The 18,528-nt window shown below is 36.0% G+C and overlaps 2 protein-coding genes across 2 annotated transcripts in view; one reads left to right on the forward strand and one right to left on the reverse strand.

Moving 5' to 3' along the window:
• Positions 1-18,528, forward strand: part of Flo2 (flotillin-2) — a 710,730-nt gene that overhangs the window by 345,484 nt on the left and 346,718 nt on the right. The gene's annotated exons all lie outside the window — the stretch shown is intronic.
• On the reverse strand, positions 9,023-18,426 carry LOC149412586 (glucose dehydrogenase [FAD, quinone]). The gene is made up of 4 exons (XM_089645639.1): positions 18,378-18,426; positions 16,793-17,383; positions 13,461-13,708; positions 9,023-11,722 (listed from the first exon to the last, which is right to left on the reverse strand). The coding sequence occupies exons 2-4, from the start codon at positions 17,134-17,136 to the stop codon at positions 10,320-10,322; spliced, it is 1,995 nt and encodes a 664-aa protein (XP_089501765.1). The 5' UTR covers positions 17,137-17,383; positions 18,378-18,426; the 3' UTR covers positions 9,023-10,319.

An 18,528-nucleotide genomic window follows, 5' to 3' on the forward strand; every position in this document is an offset into this window, starting at 1 on the left:
TCCAGGTGGTTGTGCATTTAAAAATTTGTACACGCTGATATTGTTGTTTGTAAACATTTATTTAATTTTGTTTCAGGTATGAAAATGACAATGTACGGTGACAGCATTAATATGGCTGTACTATAATGAGTCTCTTGTCTGGCGATTCCAGAAAACACAACGATACGGTAAACCAATTAACCACAATATTATTACATACCATTTTATTTTACACCGTTTTATTTTATTTTTTGTGGAAAACCACCGGTTACAATCTTTTACAATGTAATAGTGGACTCCGCTATGCTTTGCTACGTCTATCTCGGGCGTCTCTGACTTCACTACCACCACCATTCACTACTGTACGAGTATACCACAATGTTACTGATAAAACAATACATTACATCGACTTTCATTCGACTCTGTATCTCATCCCGGTTCAGAAATATTGCGTTATTACGTATTCCTCGGGCGTCCCTGACTCTTTTTAGCATTCAAATCACTCTCTAAACTCTCCTGGCACTAATAAGAACACACTTTGAAATTTTCAACATTATCGGTCCACTTCTTTTCTAGTTTTGCGAGCACAAACAAAGGCAGGCTGAATTTTTATATATTAAGTCTAGCCGACATACACGTCGGCAAAGGATAAGGCTAAGGCTAAGAATATCCCAGAACAACACCAGCGTTGCTAGAAGATAGACATATACTGTCGGGCCTTTTTAAGACATTCAATTCCGTAGTACATTAGTTTGATGTACACATCTCGTAAGTTTTAGCCAGTGTTAACAATGTAAGCGCCCGAAAATATTTGTTTACGACTTGATTACAAACACCGACTTTCTGTAAATATAATATGCGTATTTTATGTATATAAACCTTCCGGAAGAAATACTCTAAATGATAGTAAAAACCCAGAATCTAATGATAGTACGGAATCTAAAGGCAGACGCGGATAGCGACTTTATTTTATACTATTTAGAGATTAATAATAATCGAGCCAGTAATAGGTTTTCAGCGATGTTCCAATTATTAGTTAGTATAAAATAGAAAAGAGTTGGGAGGGGTGGATGGGGATTTGGTCTGGTCTTTGTAGAGTAATGTGTATTTTGTGAATGTTATTTATTGATTTCTGGTTTAAAGACGTGAGGTGCTGACTTAAATAAGTTGATTTTGACAAGAATAGCTACAGAAACAATATGTTGACAATGATAAACGTGTATTTTACCAGACACCTGCATTAATAACTCACTGTGTGTGTCAGATAGCAGTTATTTCACTTTGGAGCTCGAATGTTCCGTGTTCTGTCACCTACATAATATTCTCTTCGAAGCAGCCAAGAGTGTCCAGATACAATACGCAATCTTTTTAACAATGCGCATTATTAATTCGAAAGTCATGAATCGTCCGCATATTTTTTGACTTCAATCAAAATTCGGCGGGTTTTCGTATTATCGTCGGCAAAATCTTTACGGCTCGTTCGCGCTCGCAGTCCCGTTACAAAAAACCATTGTGTCTAGAGTAACCCATGTTTGATTTACCCTAAGTTTATACCTCGTAACGTTTGGTACTTCATCTGTCAATATAATTATTTACGCAATTAATAGTGTCTGTAGCGGCCGGCCGCGTGGCGGACACCGGGCAGGCGGCGTAGATTTTATTTATACAAATATACAGTTTTATTCTGAGTTTGATGAAATATTGCACACTTTACCTTCAAAACTATAGAAAGGTGTCGAGCACTGATTTCGAAAAACTGTGTGTAAAAAAGCCCGTATTTCGTATATTGAAACAAAGCGAAGTACTTAATTTAATTACAGGAATTCATAAGAGAGATTGCAAAAGGACACTGAGCCTCAGAAATTTGAGAGTAGGTGCTACGATCATAGAGCATAGGACCATAATTATTGTCTTTATGGTCCTGTGCTCTAAATGGTAAATTGAAACAGACAAAGGATATCCTTGCCTATTTTCCTCAGCGGAAGATTGACTGCGGGTTTGCTTTGAAATTCTTTAATTTTGCAACACGTGAGTGGCTCTTATTTTCAATTCCTGCCTTTAAAAGAAGATCAGATTGGATATGTCGTAGTTACCTAATGCTATTTATTACCTTCTTTTATTACCATCACCTCGCGGTCTCTAATTAAAATGATCGCGTAATAGAAGGCGATGACTGACTTAGTATACAAGGGCCTGTTGTTTACTGGAAAATTTTCTGAAAGAGTTGCTTTTACTCTCCTTTTTAATTCTACGTTTTTTGTTTCTTTTAAAGTGTTTTTTTCGATGCTATGTTACGCTATCTCATTCTTAAGCTAACGTTTCGGACAGCATTACGGTGTCCATCATCAGGGCTGATGTGTAATTTGTTTGGCACTTGAATTATACGTAATGGAGAATTCATAGAACTTTGTCCTTTATTTTATTTTGATGGCTTTTGTTATTACAACTTCATCAATTAAAACATTTCAAGTTCTTGCACCCTTTCATTTTAGCATTATCCAAAGAACTCGAGGTGCACATTTTTGTGCCAGCGGCTTTTGTTTGCCAAGCTATAGTTGTAGACCTCCACAACTTCATATTTTGATAGGGAGAGGAAGAATAACGTGCAAATCTTTTGGATCTTGTGCAAAGTATTTTTTTTTAAATAACTATCGAAACACCATCACCTCGGGGGCGATTCACAATAATTAAAAAATGTCGTAGTCAATTAGTCGTTTTAGAGTAAATCGAGTCCGACATTGGAAATTTTTAAGGTCAAATCATCAGTCGCTATGGAGTTAGGACGGGTTGTTTCGGAGAATCTGAACAATTCATCAAATTTCAACGTTCATTTTCAAGTTCTGTGAAAGATTTTTTCAAGTTCTGTTTTTATTTCAGTTTTGTCAAGCAACTAGCCTACAATGATATAAAAACAGAACTTGAATAAGTCTTTCACAGAACCCGAAAATGAACGTTGAAATTTGATGAATTGTTCAAATTCTCCGAAACAACCCGTCCTTAATATCATCTGTTTAAATTGCTATGAAGCGTAGACCCGACCCAAAAGATTTTTAATCGAAATGCTCGAAAAACAAAACGTTTTTTCTATTCTTCTATATGTGATGTTCACTTATAGAAGAATCCAAAAGTTTCCGGACACTGTATAGATATTTTCAGGACCATGTTTCCTAAATATTAATTCCTACAAATTTGAATAAGAATGATGAGAAGAAGCAACTAATGTATGCAAAAAGTAACAGGGCTAAGAATAAGAAGTGTGTCCTTCAATCCTCTGCACATTTGTTAGACGACACTTTTATGACGACGAATTAGTAAATAATTTGTTTAATCCATCTTTTCTATACAAAATTTAGTATAAGAAAGTAATTTTTGTGGTCATCATATTATGTATGTAATTATTTAATAACTCGTCTTCTTTTGACCGTTGTTTATTTAGTGATGGCATCTGCTTTAATTTAATAATAACTTTCTTTCAGTCGCACTCTTCACAGCGGCGGGTTCATTAGCATTAACTCGCGGTGTTAAAGATTTCATTAGTCGTGAATAAACATTTCAAACGGCAAATCTGTGACAATTATTTTAATTAATTAATGTTTTGATTAGACGCCTGATAGTTTAATTTCGGAGGTGAAAATTGCTTAATAATTTACAATATTTTTTTAATTACTCGTATTTTTTATTACATAATACCTGTCTAATTATGTATAAATGGTGGAAAATTGTAATTACGAAGCAGATTTCAAGCATTTTATTAATTTTAATGATGTCATCATTTTAATATAAAGTTAGCGTTTTCATTTTGTGTATTCTTGTAAATGACAGTGACTTATTCAATTTGCGAGAAGTAATTATATCACTGAAAAAGAAGATAATACTAACAAATCAAAACTAAACATGAAATAGAATAAATAATAGATAACGAGATCTTTTTATTTTCCTGTGTCTTGTTCTATTTCATGTTTCGTTTAGATTTATTAGTGTTCTCTTCTTCTTCATTACATTGATGGGTATAACCTTTAAAAGTTATTAAAAAAGTTGTTAAAAACAATATATACATATATATTCTATAGTCTCCGGTAATTTATCGTAAACAGTTATTATTTATGTAATGTTATTAAGCCACCGGGCATCGAAAATTCGACAATTTTTACATTTTATGTTTTGGCTTTTCAATATTCGCCAAAAATTGAAATTCATGTCCGGAATAATCTGTCTGCGGAATGTATCTGTGTTCTAAATTTGGGGAATATTTTATCTAAAATAAAACAATAACTTCGTAAGATACGTGCTTAGTGAATCGGTTTAGTGAAAAAAACGGCAAATATTCTTATAAGATTCTTATTACAACTCGATTCCCGTTAAAATTAAGGTAAAAGGTATCTCCCAAACTCATAAAAGTTGGGAACCCTCCTTCTGGAATATAATTCTTAAATTTACCGGTGAACGCTTGAGGCGAAATCGTTAACATCAAAGTGTTCGACATGAAGGCGTTTAAGGTTAAACGCAACGCTCGTTGTATTCTACGTGTTCACAGATGGCGTTAATTAATTAATTTTGTTTAAATACGCTTTTGCAAGGTATTGCTTTACAATATTAAGACAAATCATTTGTTTGCGCCCGTATATACGCAATATGAATATGAATCAATAGTTTTGTTCGTTTAAAGACTTAGTTCTTTCGAGAAAGGCACACAAATACAATATTTTACCGATGATTCAATCCAATAAACCTTGCAAAAGCGTATTTAAACAAAATTAATTAATTAACGCCATCTGTGAACACGTAGAATACAACGAGCGTTGCGTTTAACCTTAAACAAGCGTTTCGTTGCATCGGTTTACAGGCAGCCAATCATGGACGGGTGGAAGCGTTTCGGCAACGGTTTATGGGGCTCCAATCGCGGACAGGATCGAGAAAGCATTAAGCGTTTCTTTGCATCGGTTTACGTGCGGCCAATCACGAGCGGGTGGAAGCGTTTCTTTGAACGGTTTACGGGCGGCGAATAGAGGACGGGCGTTCAACCGTTTAGTGAGAAAGCGTTTCTTTACATTGGTTTGCTGGCAGAGTATTGGACGGATACGAACGGATGGATAAGCGTTTAGGTGGACGCGTTTAGCGAGTAAGCGTTTCTTTTCAATCATATTGTGCTCCATTGGAATAATTTCGTGCGGATTTATTGCAGTTACACGTTTTTTTAAACGCTTATCCCAAAATCCACAAAACTGTTGCAACCGTTTTTGAACTTAAACCCTTACGAAAAAATGTTTCACTTTATTTTACTCACCCCCATTATGGAATAGCTTCAATTTTACCACTTTGAATTTAACAAAACTTTATGAAATGTCACGAGATACTACGATGTAAGTTAAAACAATCGATAAAACTAAAAAGTCAAACACAAATCATCTCAAAAACTTGGATCGACATACCTAACTACACAACTCAAAACTGAATAGCGACCTCTCCCTCTTATTATCAAAGTAAGCATCTAACACAAAGAGATATTTCATTATTACTTTGTACAAACTTACCGCGGAGTACATATGACATCAGATTTCGTTCGACCAATCATGGAGCGTATACACAGTACATCTTTTAAATAATTTTCAAGAACGATTTAGTTTCAATTCTGAGAGTAAAAATATAGAAATATATAAGTTTATTCAGAATCGGTGTTTTTTGATTTACATGAATATATTTTTTAAAGTGTAAATATATTTTACTCCAATTCCTTATTACTGTTCTGACCCCTTCTCCTGCCGTAGGTAGGAGAGGGGGACACCTAATTTTCAAATACAGCCTGGCTAGCAGATCACAGCGCATATTGTCGCCACGCCAACGCTTAAAACATAATACACATAATCTCTTTAGGTGTGACAGGTCTGTATGGGATTGTATGGCGAGCAATATGGAGTTATATAAAACGCTTTGAACTTAGAGCGTCATCAGTCTTTATACTGCCCTGAAGAAGCTTTGGTTGTGTCGAAACCTGTTCGGCATTAGGTATAAAAATAAAGGAGGTAGGTATTTACTAAGTTATTTTTTTATTTTAAATTATAATGTCACATCGCAAAGTATCTGCTGCGTATGGACCCACCAACAAAATAAGCGAATGTCTGTGTTATGGTGATAGAACATGATGATGAAATAATAAAAATATGAATTATGTAATAATTAATATTTTCTACGACAACAATATAGTTTGTGCACAGGTAATCGGGGACGGAATAACCGAACCAACTCGTGCAAGCACATGTGTGACATCTTTGATTCAGGTGAGTCACTGAGTGATGTCTGAAGAAAATCCATGACGCGAACCACAGATTGTGTGTGAACGAGGTTTATTCCTTCGGTCGCTAGGTGGTGTCGAGTTCTATTACAAGATAACCGGTTCGCAGTGAGCGCACTTTATATATTATATATTATTTTAAAAAGGAAGGTGCTCTACTTAGTGGGGAAATAAATGAAGAACCGAGGTGAAATGTGTACCAATTCGCCATGTGGTCTTGCAAATGAATGTTTGTAGTAATAATTGTAGTTTTGCATTTCGTGCATCACCTATCGTCATGCCAAATTTAGTAAACAATACCTTTTTAGACAGGTACGGGGATTTCCACGTGCAAAAACTCGCGATAAATACGGTGAAAGAACCTTCAAGTATATTGTACCCAAATATTAAATAAACCACCAACAACAACACTTATACCGCTAAAGTGAAAATATAATCAAAGTGGCTATTAGGTAGGTACAGTAGATTTATATTGATGCCCTTGTGTTGCTCAAATACTCCTACACATTACCAATTTTAATTTTGTTTTTCCTCATGTACCTACCTATATATCTTTATGTAAAACCGTGTAAGCGCGAATTGCTCCCGACTGTCTGTAGCCAGTGAGACTATGGCTTCCCCAATTTGGGTATGTTGTGAGGTTGAAGGTAGTGGGGAGGGGAAGTATATGGGGAAGAGGATAAAATACCTAGTTATTCGGATCTGGTCACCAAACATGGCCAAAAGACATTTCAAGTAATGGTGGTCTTACACCAGGGCGATACTGAGAGTATCCTCCACTCCGGACCGTGCCACAAATATACTATAATTATGAATTGTGAAATAACACAAATGAATGAAATAAAATTAACTTGCGCGAGCCGGGATATGAACCCGCGACCTCCGTTTTGCTAGTCGAGAGCCTTACCCCTCGACCGCGGAGGCCGTCGGTATTATATATATACGGTAGCAATCTTTGTTTTTTGTTGATTAAATAGTCCAATTTAAGCATTCAAAAAGACCATTGTCCAATCTAATCAATCAATCTAATAATAGGTTATCTAATCATCTTCTTCACATTGTCCTGGTTCTTCTTCTGGTCTATGAATGAAATGACTATGAATCTCTTCAAATTATTGGTAATTGCGGCTAAAACGGGATTGCAGGCCTTTACGAATAAATTAACAGGTTTCCTGATAAACTTTTAGTAAATTACGAATATGTTATCATGATGTCGGAACACGTGTTCATGAAGATCCGAATATTTCTGCAATATATCGAAAATTATTTGTATCGTTGTGATACGTTATCAAGACAAATCGATAAAACATTCTTAAATCGAGGTTGGGCTGTTAATTTATCGTGCAGGGCAAAAGACGATTGTCTCCGGGCATCGCATCGATAGGACGTCTCCAGTGGTCTCTGTCCTGCGATATTTATCTCATCCATACTTGTTACTTTTTGAAGCACCCGGCGTTGCCCGTGCTTTATTCTGATTTATGGGGAGGGAAAGCGATGGAGGTGGCTTTTCGAAATATCGTGTAGACCGTAACCTTCCTCTTGTTTTGACGGTCAAGTGTGCGAAATTTCACCAATCTCGGAACACCCAGAAACTCTTTAATTAGTAAAGCAATTTTTTCTGTGTACAAAATATTTATTTTATTTTATTTCAAAAATTAGATTACAAAATACAATAATAAATCTACATATATATAAAATTACAAATAAACTTAAAATTATTACATAAATACATTATGTACTTTTATTTACAAACAAAAATTATTCTTGTTATATAAATATGTTATTAGGAATGTTTAAACAAACATTTGAGCAATGATTTCTTTGAAAAAGGTAACTCTCTAAATACGCATTACTCATTTAATTACTAACTTAATTTACGTAAATTGCGATAATAATTTACTATTGATACAAATCTATCGTGCACACAGACATAGGAATTAATAGACGAGAAGATAAAGGCGAGGGGTAAAATCAACTGTTGAAGAACGAAGGGAGTGAAGATGACTGTGATTCGTCAATAAATCAATCTGACAGTAAATAGGCATCTCGCATTATAATATCACCATTTACTTCTTAAAAGTAAAATCTGCTTTGAATGAATAGACATTTTTACATGGGAGCGCAAATTACTCGCCACGTTATGAACAAATTTGCGAAGTCCAAATTCGGCAAAGTAAGGCAGCTTCTATATTCAGATTCGTAGTTAGTTTCAGAGTATTTAGTTAAGACACTTTTATAAATGTTCATAATTTACTTCCCAGCAACCAACCAGCTTTGTGTTACGCATCCAGACGTTTCTCGATGTGATAGTAACAACTGATTCATATTATACGATGTGAATATGCTTAAAATAAAATAAAATAATGCTTATATATGGAATGTAATACGACAATTGGGTTTATTCTCTTTTTTCGCATCTATTTTTACCAGTTTTCATAGTACAAGTCAACATTTTGCCGTGTTATTTCGTAAAATGAACCGATGATGCCTCGACTATAGTTCGCACAAGAATGATGACGTCACGTTTTCAAATATCACTTGAGGCCGTACGCGAGCCCAGCCGGCTCAATGGAACCGGTATGGGGAGTGGGGATAATACGCTTTTAATCACTTAGGGCAGGTCTACTAATATTCATATGTCTATGATCGTGCATATAATTCTTAATCCTTTGATACCCAGCGTTGTTTTAAAACAAAATATTTACTAAATTAGCAAATCTGAAAAGATAATCAGAAAAGGTTCTTGGTAATTTATTGATTTATTTTGGATTGATAATTTTTTTCAGTAGGTGCTTTCTTTAGTTATATTTTTTAACAACACTTTGTTCGGTAAGTTTTTAGATTTTCACGGCCAAAAGCATTTTTGTTGTTTGTTTTTGGAGTGTTATGCCGTGTTGCGCTCCTCCTTCTTTAGCCGACGTTTCGGACAGCGTTGCAGTGTCCATCATCAGGGCAGATAACAACAAAACAACAAAAACACTTTGTTCGTTTTCATCGCAGAAATTATTACGAATTTCTGGGGGTTAAAGCTTAATTTCTTCAATAAAACTATAATTATAAATTTTTTCCTGAATAAATCAACCCCACGACCATTATGGAATACGACTACATTTCCACACATTACACTTTTTTGTCTCTAACCACCAGGTCGTCATGTCTCTAACCTAAAACACAAACAACTATCCTATAAGAATTGCATTTTATTTATGATATTGAAATTTAAATTAAAATATTACTTCCCTTCAACTAAACCCAAAAATGACCCGCTTAAAACTTCGGATATTTAAAAAAACATATTGTATATAGATAGACGTCCGGAAAAACGTTTGTCCAAAAGCATGTTTTTGCGTTGGTTTTAATATGCTCTATGAAATGATATAAAAATATGATGAAAATTTCCGATATTCCGTTAAAAAAAGAAAAATGAGTATTGCTAATTTATTAAGAATCTCTTTAAATAATTGAATGAATTCACAGGTTTCCTTATAAACTTTTAGTAAATGACGAAGATATTATCGCGATGTCCAAACAAGTGTTCATGAAAATCCTAATACTTTCGCATTTCGTCATTATATATTATCATGGCAAATGAAAGTGCTTGAAAACGTGTTCCGGTATATTACTTAAAGTTTATCAGGAAACGGCCTGAAATCCTTTTTTTAACCAGATTACCAATAATTTTAAGAGATTTTGAATAAATTAATTTTTTAAATAGATTTTTAGTAAATGGCATTTATGAAGTTTTTCTATTAATTTAATTTGTCGACCTTAAATTGTGTAAGTATCTACCTACCTAGTTTATATAAATTTATTATGGGTGCAATTTCACAACAGATACTGTTTTTTATTGCAACTGGCTTACCTTGACTCAATAGGCTGGTGTAACCCACTAACATACTGCTACCAAAATTAATCACAAACAGGTTTTTTTTTTAAATGTCCTTGTCATTAATATCAACGCAACAACACAAAAGAAATAACTGTAAATATGTATGTACAAAATTGCGATGAAATTTAATAAATTTTATTTTAGTCTAATTAAAAAAACTTGTTATCTTTTGTCCTTCGTATGCGTGAGATATTTTGCGTAGATTTTCTTTGCACTTATAAATGGATGGTCTGACTCGCAATCACTTGTTGCGTTACGTGCTTGGTTGAGACTTCGCCTCTTCCGTTTATTAGCGCTTCTTCTCCACAAATCTTTTACCATGTCTGACCCCTTCTCTGCTATCATCATGACTGGAGCGTTGATGTTCCCACTTGTGATGGTAGGCATTATACTGGCGTCGATTACTCTCAACCCCTGAATTCCATACACTCTCAGTTGGGGATCAACAACGGCCATGGAATCAGAAGACGGGCCCATCTTGCAAGTACCAGACATATGGTAAATGGTCATCGTATACTGCCGGATGACGCAGTCCCAATACTCGTCAGTGAAGTGAGGAAGATGCTTGCAGTTTGGTAACTGTTTGCTGTGGAACCTGGCTCCAAAACGTTTCATCGCTGCTGTTTCTCCTACAGCGAGTGCCGCCTTTACACCTTCTCTCAGCACTCCAACATCGTCAGGATGCGTGAGGTAGTTGTGATATAACAATGGGTATCTCAATGGATTTTTTGAGGCTAGCTTTATGAATCCTCGGCTCTTCGGACGCAGCATCATAGGGAACACTCCAAAAACATCTTTAAAGTCGATCTCTCTGAATACTTCATTGTAGAAATCGTCAGTAAGTCCGTGAGCGTTCTTCACCTGCGTTCCTCCATCAGAATTCGTCGACGAAGAAGTTAACATGAATTCTATGTCTGGCCAGTCATCTGTCTGATTGGCGTACTTGGTAGATATGAAAGCTACCGCTTCCAAGCCAACACTCGACGTCAAGGGCCCGTTCTCGAGTACGGCGTATCTAATAGCAGAGTTAACATTGACAAGCCGAGACTGTGTCGTACTGACTGGGTGATCGATCAAGAAAGCCAACCCGCCCACGGCTATGTGATCTTGTAAATTTTGTCCAACACCAGGAGAATCGTGAATGACGTCAATTCCCATTTCGGTCAAGTGTTTCTTTGGGCCTACTCCCGACAACATCAGTAGCTGAGGGGTGTTGATGGATCCAGCGGAGAGGATGACTTCTCTCTTTGCGTAGACAACGTGTTTCACTCCTCCCCTGATGAATTCGACTCCGTAGGCTCTCTTGGTGGACTTGTCGATGAGGATTTTAGTGACGTGGCACAAGATGGCTACGTGCAGTTGCTGCCTGTTCCTGATAGGGCGAAGGAAGGCCTTGGATGCGGAGCAGCGAGCCCCCCTGCGCATGGTGTACTGGAAGAAGGCGTAACCGGTCTGCTGGGCGCCGTTGATATCGACGATGTCGTACCCCATCTCCTCGCCGGCCTGGAGGAAGGCAGCTCCGATGGGAGTGTTGTAAGGAGCATCCTGTACTGACAAGTAGCCACCTGGAATAAAAAAATCAATTATTTTCCACTGTCTTTACTATAAAGCTGAACATATTTTTTTGTGTCTCTACCTCTGTCGTAATGAAATTGGCTGAAATTTGTAGGTGAACGTTATTTTCAAATTGAAACGTATTTTCATTAACCAATCATGATTTCTTTAAGAAAATTTTAAAATATCAATGACAGGATGCAATAAATGGATGTGTTTTTCTTAATTTTTTATTGCTCGATTAGATTTAAAAAATCTGAATACAGGAATTGAATCTCGGGCAAAGTTGGGTGTAGTAACTACTAGACGACCACTAATCTTATTATTATTAGTGTGAACTTTACAAAATAATAGGTACCATAACGCAAGTCTTTTGTTGGGTTTATCGCGCATTAATTCAAATTTATTACTTTTCTATTTTCACAATGTATTAATTGGTTTCACGGGTCACGATTTTATGGTCAGAATTACTCAATCATGTGTTGAAGATGTAGCATTAGTAATTTTTGGTGTTCCATTATTGCCTCGACGATTGATATCGTAATACCAAAACCGGATCTGTAAAATATGGTTTGTGGATGATTCAAATTGAATGCAGCTTGTGATGCATCTCATTGGTAGTTTATTATTCGTGTCTAAATGACGACTACTTGCATAATTCTGTGAGAAATATGCATTTATAAATGTAGCACGAGGCTTGATTATTTTTCGGCTAGCTTTATGTTATTTATGTTATTAATGTGATTCGTCTCTCCCACCTGGTGATCTCAGGTGGCCCGCTGTGTAACGGATATTGCGTAATAATAAAATATTTATGTCAATTTGTATAATGCTTCCTTTAATTTTGGCTCCCATTTTTATTTTAACAGATTATCACGGTTCTCGTTTGGAAGAGGAGCAGTTTAAACATGGCAAAGTTGTTATGTTATGTCAACAATTAAAGAAATTGGTGGTTCACTGTCGTGATTCATTTTGGAAGTTAATACCAATAATAGGCCAGATGATGGATACTGTAACGCTGTCCGAAATGTTGGCTAAGGAAGCGTAACGCGGCATAATACCTACCCCAAAAGTAAATCACGATAATTATTTTTTGGACGTGATAATATCAAATTATAATTTGCCTGTTAATTGAATTTTTCCATAACGCGTATTCTTCCAGATTTAAACAACTCTTTTTGTGGGGTTATCAGGAACGCCAACAAGCTAAAATCGATTGAATAACTAACCTACAAAATTCGAAATTAAATAGTTCAACCATTCCAAATTTGTATATATGTGTTAGGAGAAGTTCTCTTCAAAAAGCTACCATTTGCATTTGTAAAGCAGCAAAGTATTCAGCGATCTAATCCTCTTCAATCTGCTGAAGGGTGGTCATTTAAAAAGACGAGATTTTAGTACTGTAAGCATTTTAAAATGTCATTTATCAGAGGGACTCAACGCCATATTCTCTAGAATTCTTTCATAATGTGATGAACTTCAACGGCTTATCGGCAAATCCCGCCTCTAAATCTGGCTAGTGGAAATTATTAGATTAATAATTATTTAAGTATTCTAAACGTTAATTTTTGGAAAGTACTAAGTGGAGTTACTAACCTTACAGTAGATATAGTTTCTATAATTGTTTTGTCTTTCTCCTGTTGCCTTATGCAACTACAGCATTGTCTTGAGAACGATTCCTTTTGTGTCTCCGAGAATGTTTCCAAGTCCTATTTAGTTTCCAGTAATATTTTGTGTGGATATATTTACCTGTTGCGTGGTATTTATTCTTGGCCAAATAGGGGTTCCTCTGGTCCTCTGACTTCTTAAAGTAGCGCACGGCCTCCTCGGCGCCCCAGCCCGGGTTGCCGGCCGCCTCCCACTGCTGGTAGTCGCGGTGGTTGCCGCGGACGTACAGCATCGTGTTCAGCACGCTGGAGCCGCCGAGCACCTTGCCGCGGGTCCAGCAGCATCGCTTGTCTTCCATGGCCTGGCACGCAGACGACTGTGGCTGGGTCCTGGAATATTCAGAATAAACATTTGACAATTAGTAACCTCACAAGTGTTTCACAACTCTCAGAAGCCACTATCTTCTTCTTGGGTTGTGACCCCTACTCCAATTGCCTTGGTGAACCAAGCTCCTCCACGCTTTCACGGCCCTGCGTAGCATTACAGGGAAAGGAGAGATTATTGAGGAGACTTGGCTATTTAGTTTCAGTAAACTAATTCAAGCCCATTGCGTAGAGACTATTCCACAACTAGGCGGTACTGAAAATGGTAGTTGAAAGCTCAAAACAATGCAGGAGTCAATATAAGTGTTAAAATAAACAGTAAACATGCCTAACTGTGAGGGAAACGTGACACTACACGAAATACGTGTACGTGAGAGCTTACAATCACACGTTGATTATTAAAACGTCGCTTGAAATCGTAAGCTGAAATTATGTATGATCATTGAAATCTTTAAATCGTTGAACGCTGCCTAACCCCCGCATAAATACCATAAATGATAATGTGCTTACATTTTTATGAATTATGAAATCAAAGTGTTTCACTTAAATCCTCATTGCTTCTATTTCAAGGAATTCCTCAAGGTCTTGCGTTTGTTTCACATGATATTGTCCAGCCAACCAAATCCAATAAAACAACCGATTATTTCATCATTATTAGGCCTACGTGAGTTCGTCTTTTTCAATACCGATATTCTAGTTGTGTCGGGTTAATCCCACGTCTTACGAAACCCGGCATTCTTCAGGCGGTGTTCGGACAGGCAATACAGGCATGCACCACCGATCAAATACACGCTTGTTTCAGTATTTTATTTGTAAATTAAAGTAAACGTGGCCGGATTGAACTTGAGTTGTGTTTTGTGTGCGTGCCGCCATGCAGGGATGGACCAATAATTTGATCTTACGTAAGAAAGGCAGATTAGCTTTTGATTCATGTCGATATTTAGACGTAAGTGCATCGAAGTACGGTTTTTGTATTGTGGTTGCAATTGTTTTGTTCATGTTTATATAAATTTTCATTGGAAGGAGGGATGGATGTCCATTTCCAAAAATACAACACATTTGAATTGATGTATCTTTTAAAAACCTGCACATACAAAATTAGTTTAAATCTTCTGTAGATACTTCAGAAACATCTTTATTATCACCTTACCATACATCATCTTATTCTCTTACTTAAATTTAAAAAAAACACTTATCTCACATGCGGTTGGACTAATGTTATGCTGATAGTTTCTAGTCTTCCTTAAATACTTATCCCACCATCTATTTAAATGCTCTTTTGAGCGTGAAGGCATGGCAATAGAACAAACTAGAAGTTGCTTTGCAAGTGAAGTAGTTCAATAGTATCATCACGATCAATGCAAGGTAAATGAAAGCGATCTATACTTATAATGATTTAAGAATTTAGAGATAGTTCGTGACATTATGATTCAGAGCAACGTTTCCATAATTATTAAAACAACTTCTGTTAGTTTCTGTAATGTTTGATATTGAATATATAGCCGATTAATGTGTATTCTTTCCCAATAAGAAATACAATATGAAAGGTTAGGGAAAAAGTGCAAGTGCGCTGCACTGTGTACGATTTTTTGTACTATAAACGTTGTTATACGTACTTATTATTTTTTTCTTAATATTTTTTTTCTCCTACTGCGTGATAGTTGGTTTGTCAGTTGATTAGCCAGTGTGCTTTTAAACTGAAACCTTTGAAACTTTTAAAAACCGGGCTGTATTGTTCAGACGCTTCTCTAAATTGAATATTTGAGATTTATTTAATATACGCTCTGCACGTCCTATGGGTTCGTGTTTCTAAATATCTACGGGTCGCGGGCTCTATCCCAACTAATAGTGGCTTTTAAATTATAGCGAGAGAGCAATTTAAATAATACCGAATATCGATAAAAACGTATTCGGCAATCTAATAGGCTAATAGTAATAGGCTCTGAATTTATGGCGCCGTCGATTTCGTCATAAACTTTATGACGAGTTGTTGAATCATCATTCCGTATCATTAATATACATATTTATGGGAAAAGAAAATTGACGATTTTATTTAAAGGAAAAAACAAAAGTGTGTATGGAATCTCCTGTTTTTTTGCGAATACATAATATACAGATTTCCACTGTTCGGATACAAACTGATGGAGACTGCAATATATCGAAATTGTACTAGTGAATTGTTAATTGAAAATGGTAGGTACTTAAAATAGGATTTGAAATATGTAGTAATAGGCAAAGTATCCCAAAAATAAATCACAATACTATTTTTGGCTTGTAAAAATCTCAAATCATATCGGGTTCGAAATATTTAATGACACCTGCACTTAGACCCCTATTGCCCCGCAGTCTACTGTAGTTTACTGTACTGTGGTTGGATAATTTAAATTTATACACGGAATCATAACATGGCTTTTTGACACTTTTTGTTACATGTCATGACAGTGACAGCCAAACCATGGGATTTCTGTGTGTAGTTTGTTGATATATTATGCATATTGCCATTTGATCGTTGAAGTGCTTCAAGTCTTGGCATTTGATAATGTTCCCACAAAGTTGAATCGAGGTTTTACTATATTTTACAACCGGAAGCGTATGAGCCTCAGATATTTTGCCTAATGTTGCCGTATATCAATTAAACAACAAATATGATGCCTTTGTGACATAATCGTGTCATCACAGACAAGCGATTCTTGGCGACACGGTTCAGGAAATTCCCACGTGGTGAAAAATCTATCAACGTTAGTTTGTGACATGCAAATGAAAATTGCACTATGAATCATCTTCAACCAATTGTGCTTATAAATTGTGAAAGCTAAAAAATTTGCTACTTACTCTGCGAAATGGAATTCAATTTAAAGACAGACTTTGATTTATTTAGTATACTCCGAAGCTAATCTATGCCTGAATCTAAATTATACGAAGTTTTCATTATGGGTTTCACCATTGTTTTATTAGAAAAAATAAAGAAATTCCTATAATATTTTCCACTTATGCAATTCGTAAACTCTAACAACTTGTATTACTATAGCTAAAATGATACTTGTTAACGGTTACGTAAAAAGAAAAGGGGTTTTAGATATCTTAACTCACCTGTACTTCCAATCCACTTTGCTCTTGTGCAGGTAAAGCGATAGGATCGGCACGTCAGCTATCTCCGGCTCATGTCCCCCCGCCTCCAGTAGTAGCACCCTGTACCCCTCCACCTCCGTCAGTCTATTGGCTATGATGGACCCCGCCGACCCAGCGCCTATGACGATGAAATCATAGTCTTCCCTCAAGTTCATCTGGTTGAAGGGTCTGTTCTCCGGGTCGAACATGTCGTAGTGGAAGTACGCCAGAGCCGCCAAGAGCACAGGGACTATCGCCAATTTGCTCAAGCCGACTATCCCCGCCGCCCCTTTCACAGCAGCTGCTAAAGCTGGAACCACTCCCATTTTATTTAATTGTGGCGATGCACCTCACTCCAAATGATTACTAGATTTAATTGTATGTCTTCTTTAGTCTTATTTCCACAATTAACTTATGTATTACTACGCAATTAACGTTTTTCAATTAATTAATTTCGGTTTTTAACTTGTTTGCTTCATTTACTTTTTAAATTTAGATGAATCTTTAATAGCGTTTTAGTAGTAAAATGGACACTATCGCACTCTGTAGCGGGTTGAACGTGACTGACTTCATCTGAAAATGAAATAGGATGTATTATAAACTTTTATCTTTTACCTTGTAGAATTATGTACACAATGTAGCTACACATTATAATGCGTGTGAAAAAATATGCATATATTTTACTTCGTCTTCAATGTATTCCAACATCGAGACATTATTGAATCCAAATAATGTGGTTTTAAGCCTTTTTTAAAGTTATATAAGAACTTACGCAATAAGTGCCACTTTGATAGACGCAATTGTACTGTCATTCTAATACGGGTCTTTTATTAATATTTCTTAGGTTTTTTTAACTGCTTGGTAGGTAGATACTTTGGACCCGATCCGTGTATGGCATTTTGAGGTTATATTTATTTATTCAATTGTAACAATGGAGAAGACAATCAGTTGACTTATGAAATAGAAAAGCTTTGCGGTTTGGATAAGAATAAAGTCATCGTTAGTTCAAAATATTACTGTGTTGTAATTTTATGGACTTAGAATTTGATTCTTACGAAATGCAACACATCGTGATATTATGTGATTTATCTACCATCACGTATCTAATGATCAAAGACCAAATATTATGACATAATTTTCCGATTTAGGGGATGTATTATTGCTTCTGGCATATGAGTAGGCACAAAATAAGAAGTAAAGAAAACTAAAACACAGTTAAATAGATTTGTTTTCTTTAGACTTATATCTGTGGTGTATGGAGTCGTGAAGAAAATCACACATAAATGAATTATTTTTTAGTCTTTTTAAAAGAAAGTTAAACATTCTTGGGTTACGAATAAGCTGAAAATGTTGCTTGTATCGTGATGGAGGACTTAGCCGAGGAATTGAACTCACGACGCCTTAGTATTTACCAGCCGCGATGCCGACTCAGCAACTGACCGGTCGCAGATGATTGTATCGTACCTGCTTCATTTTATTCTAACCCTAACTTTTTCATACACGGAAATTGGGCACAGTATTAATTAATTGTAAATGTTATTTATTAAGTATATATTATTTCACTTACTTTATAATTGACTCTCAAATCCTCACGACTTCCTTGACCAAGTTGCCCAGTACCCCGTATCTGGAAGAGCTGAAGAAAGAAGCGCACATGGAACGCAGCCTCACCACACTATCTCTCACTTGTCTCATATTTATCTACTATTTTTCTTTAG

This window comes from Hesperophylax consimilis, chromosome 22 (assembly GCF_061612785.1).
Source record: "Hesperophylax consimilis isolate HC1 chromosome 22, BYU_Hcon_1.0, whole genome shotgun sequence".
NCBI classification, from domain to species: Eukaryota; Metazoa; Arthropoda; class Insecta; order Trichoptera; family Limnephilidae; genus Hesperophylax; species Hesperophylax consimilis.

Coding starts and splice junctions, on each gene's coding strand:
- LOC149412586 (XM_089645639.1), bottom strand. CDS start 17,136: ATGGGAGTGGTTCCAGCTTTAGCAGCTGCTGTGAAAGGGGCGGCGGGG. Junction 13,709..16,792: donor AAAGTGGATTGGAAGTACAG/GTGAGTTAAGAT, acceptor TGAATATTCCAG/GACCCAGCCACAGTCGTCTG. Junction 11,723..13,460: donor GAATAAATACCACGCAACAG/GTAAATATATCC, acceptor TTTTTATTCCAG/GTGGCTACTTGTCAGTACAG.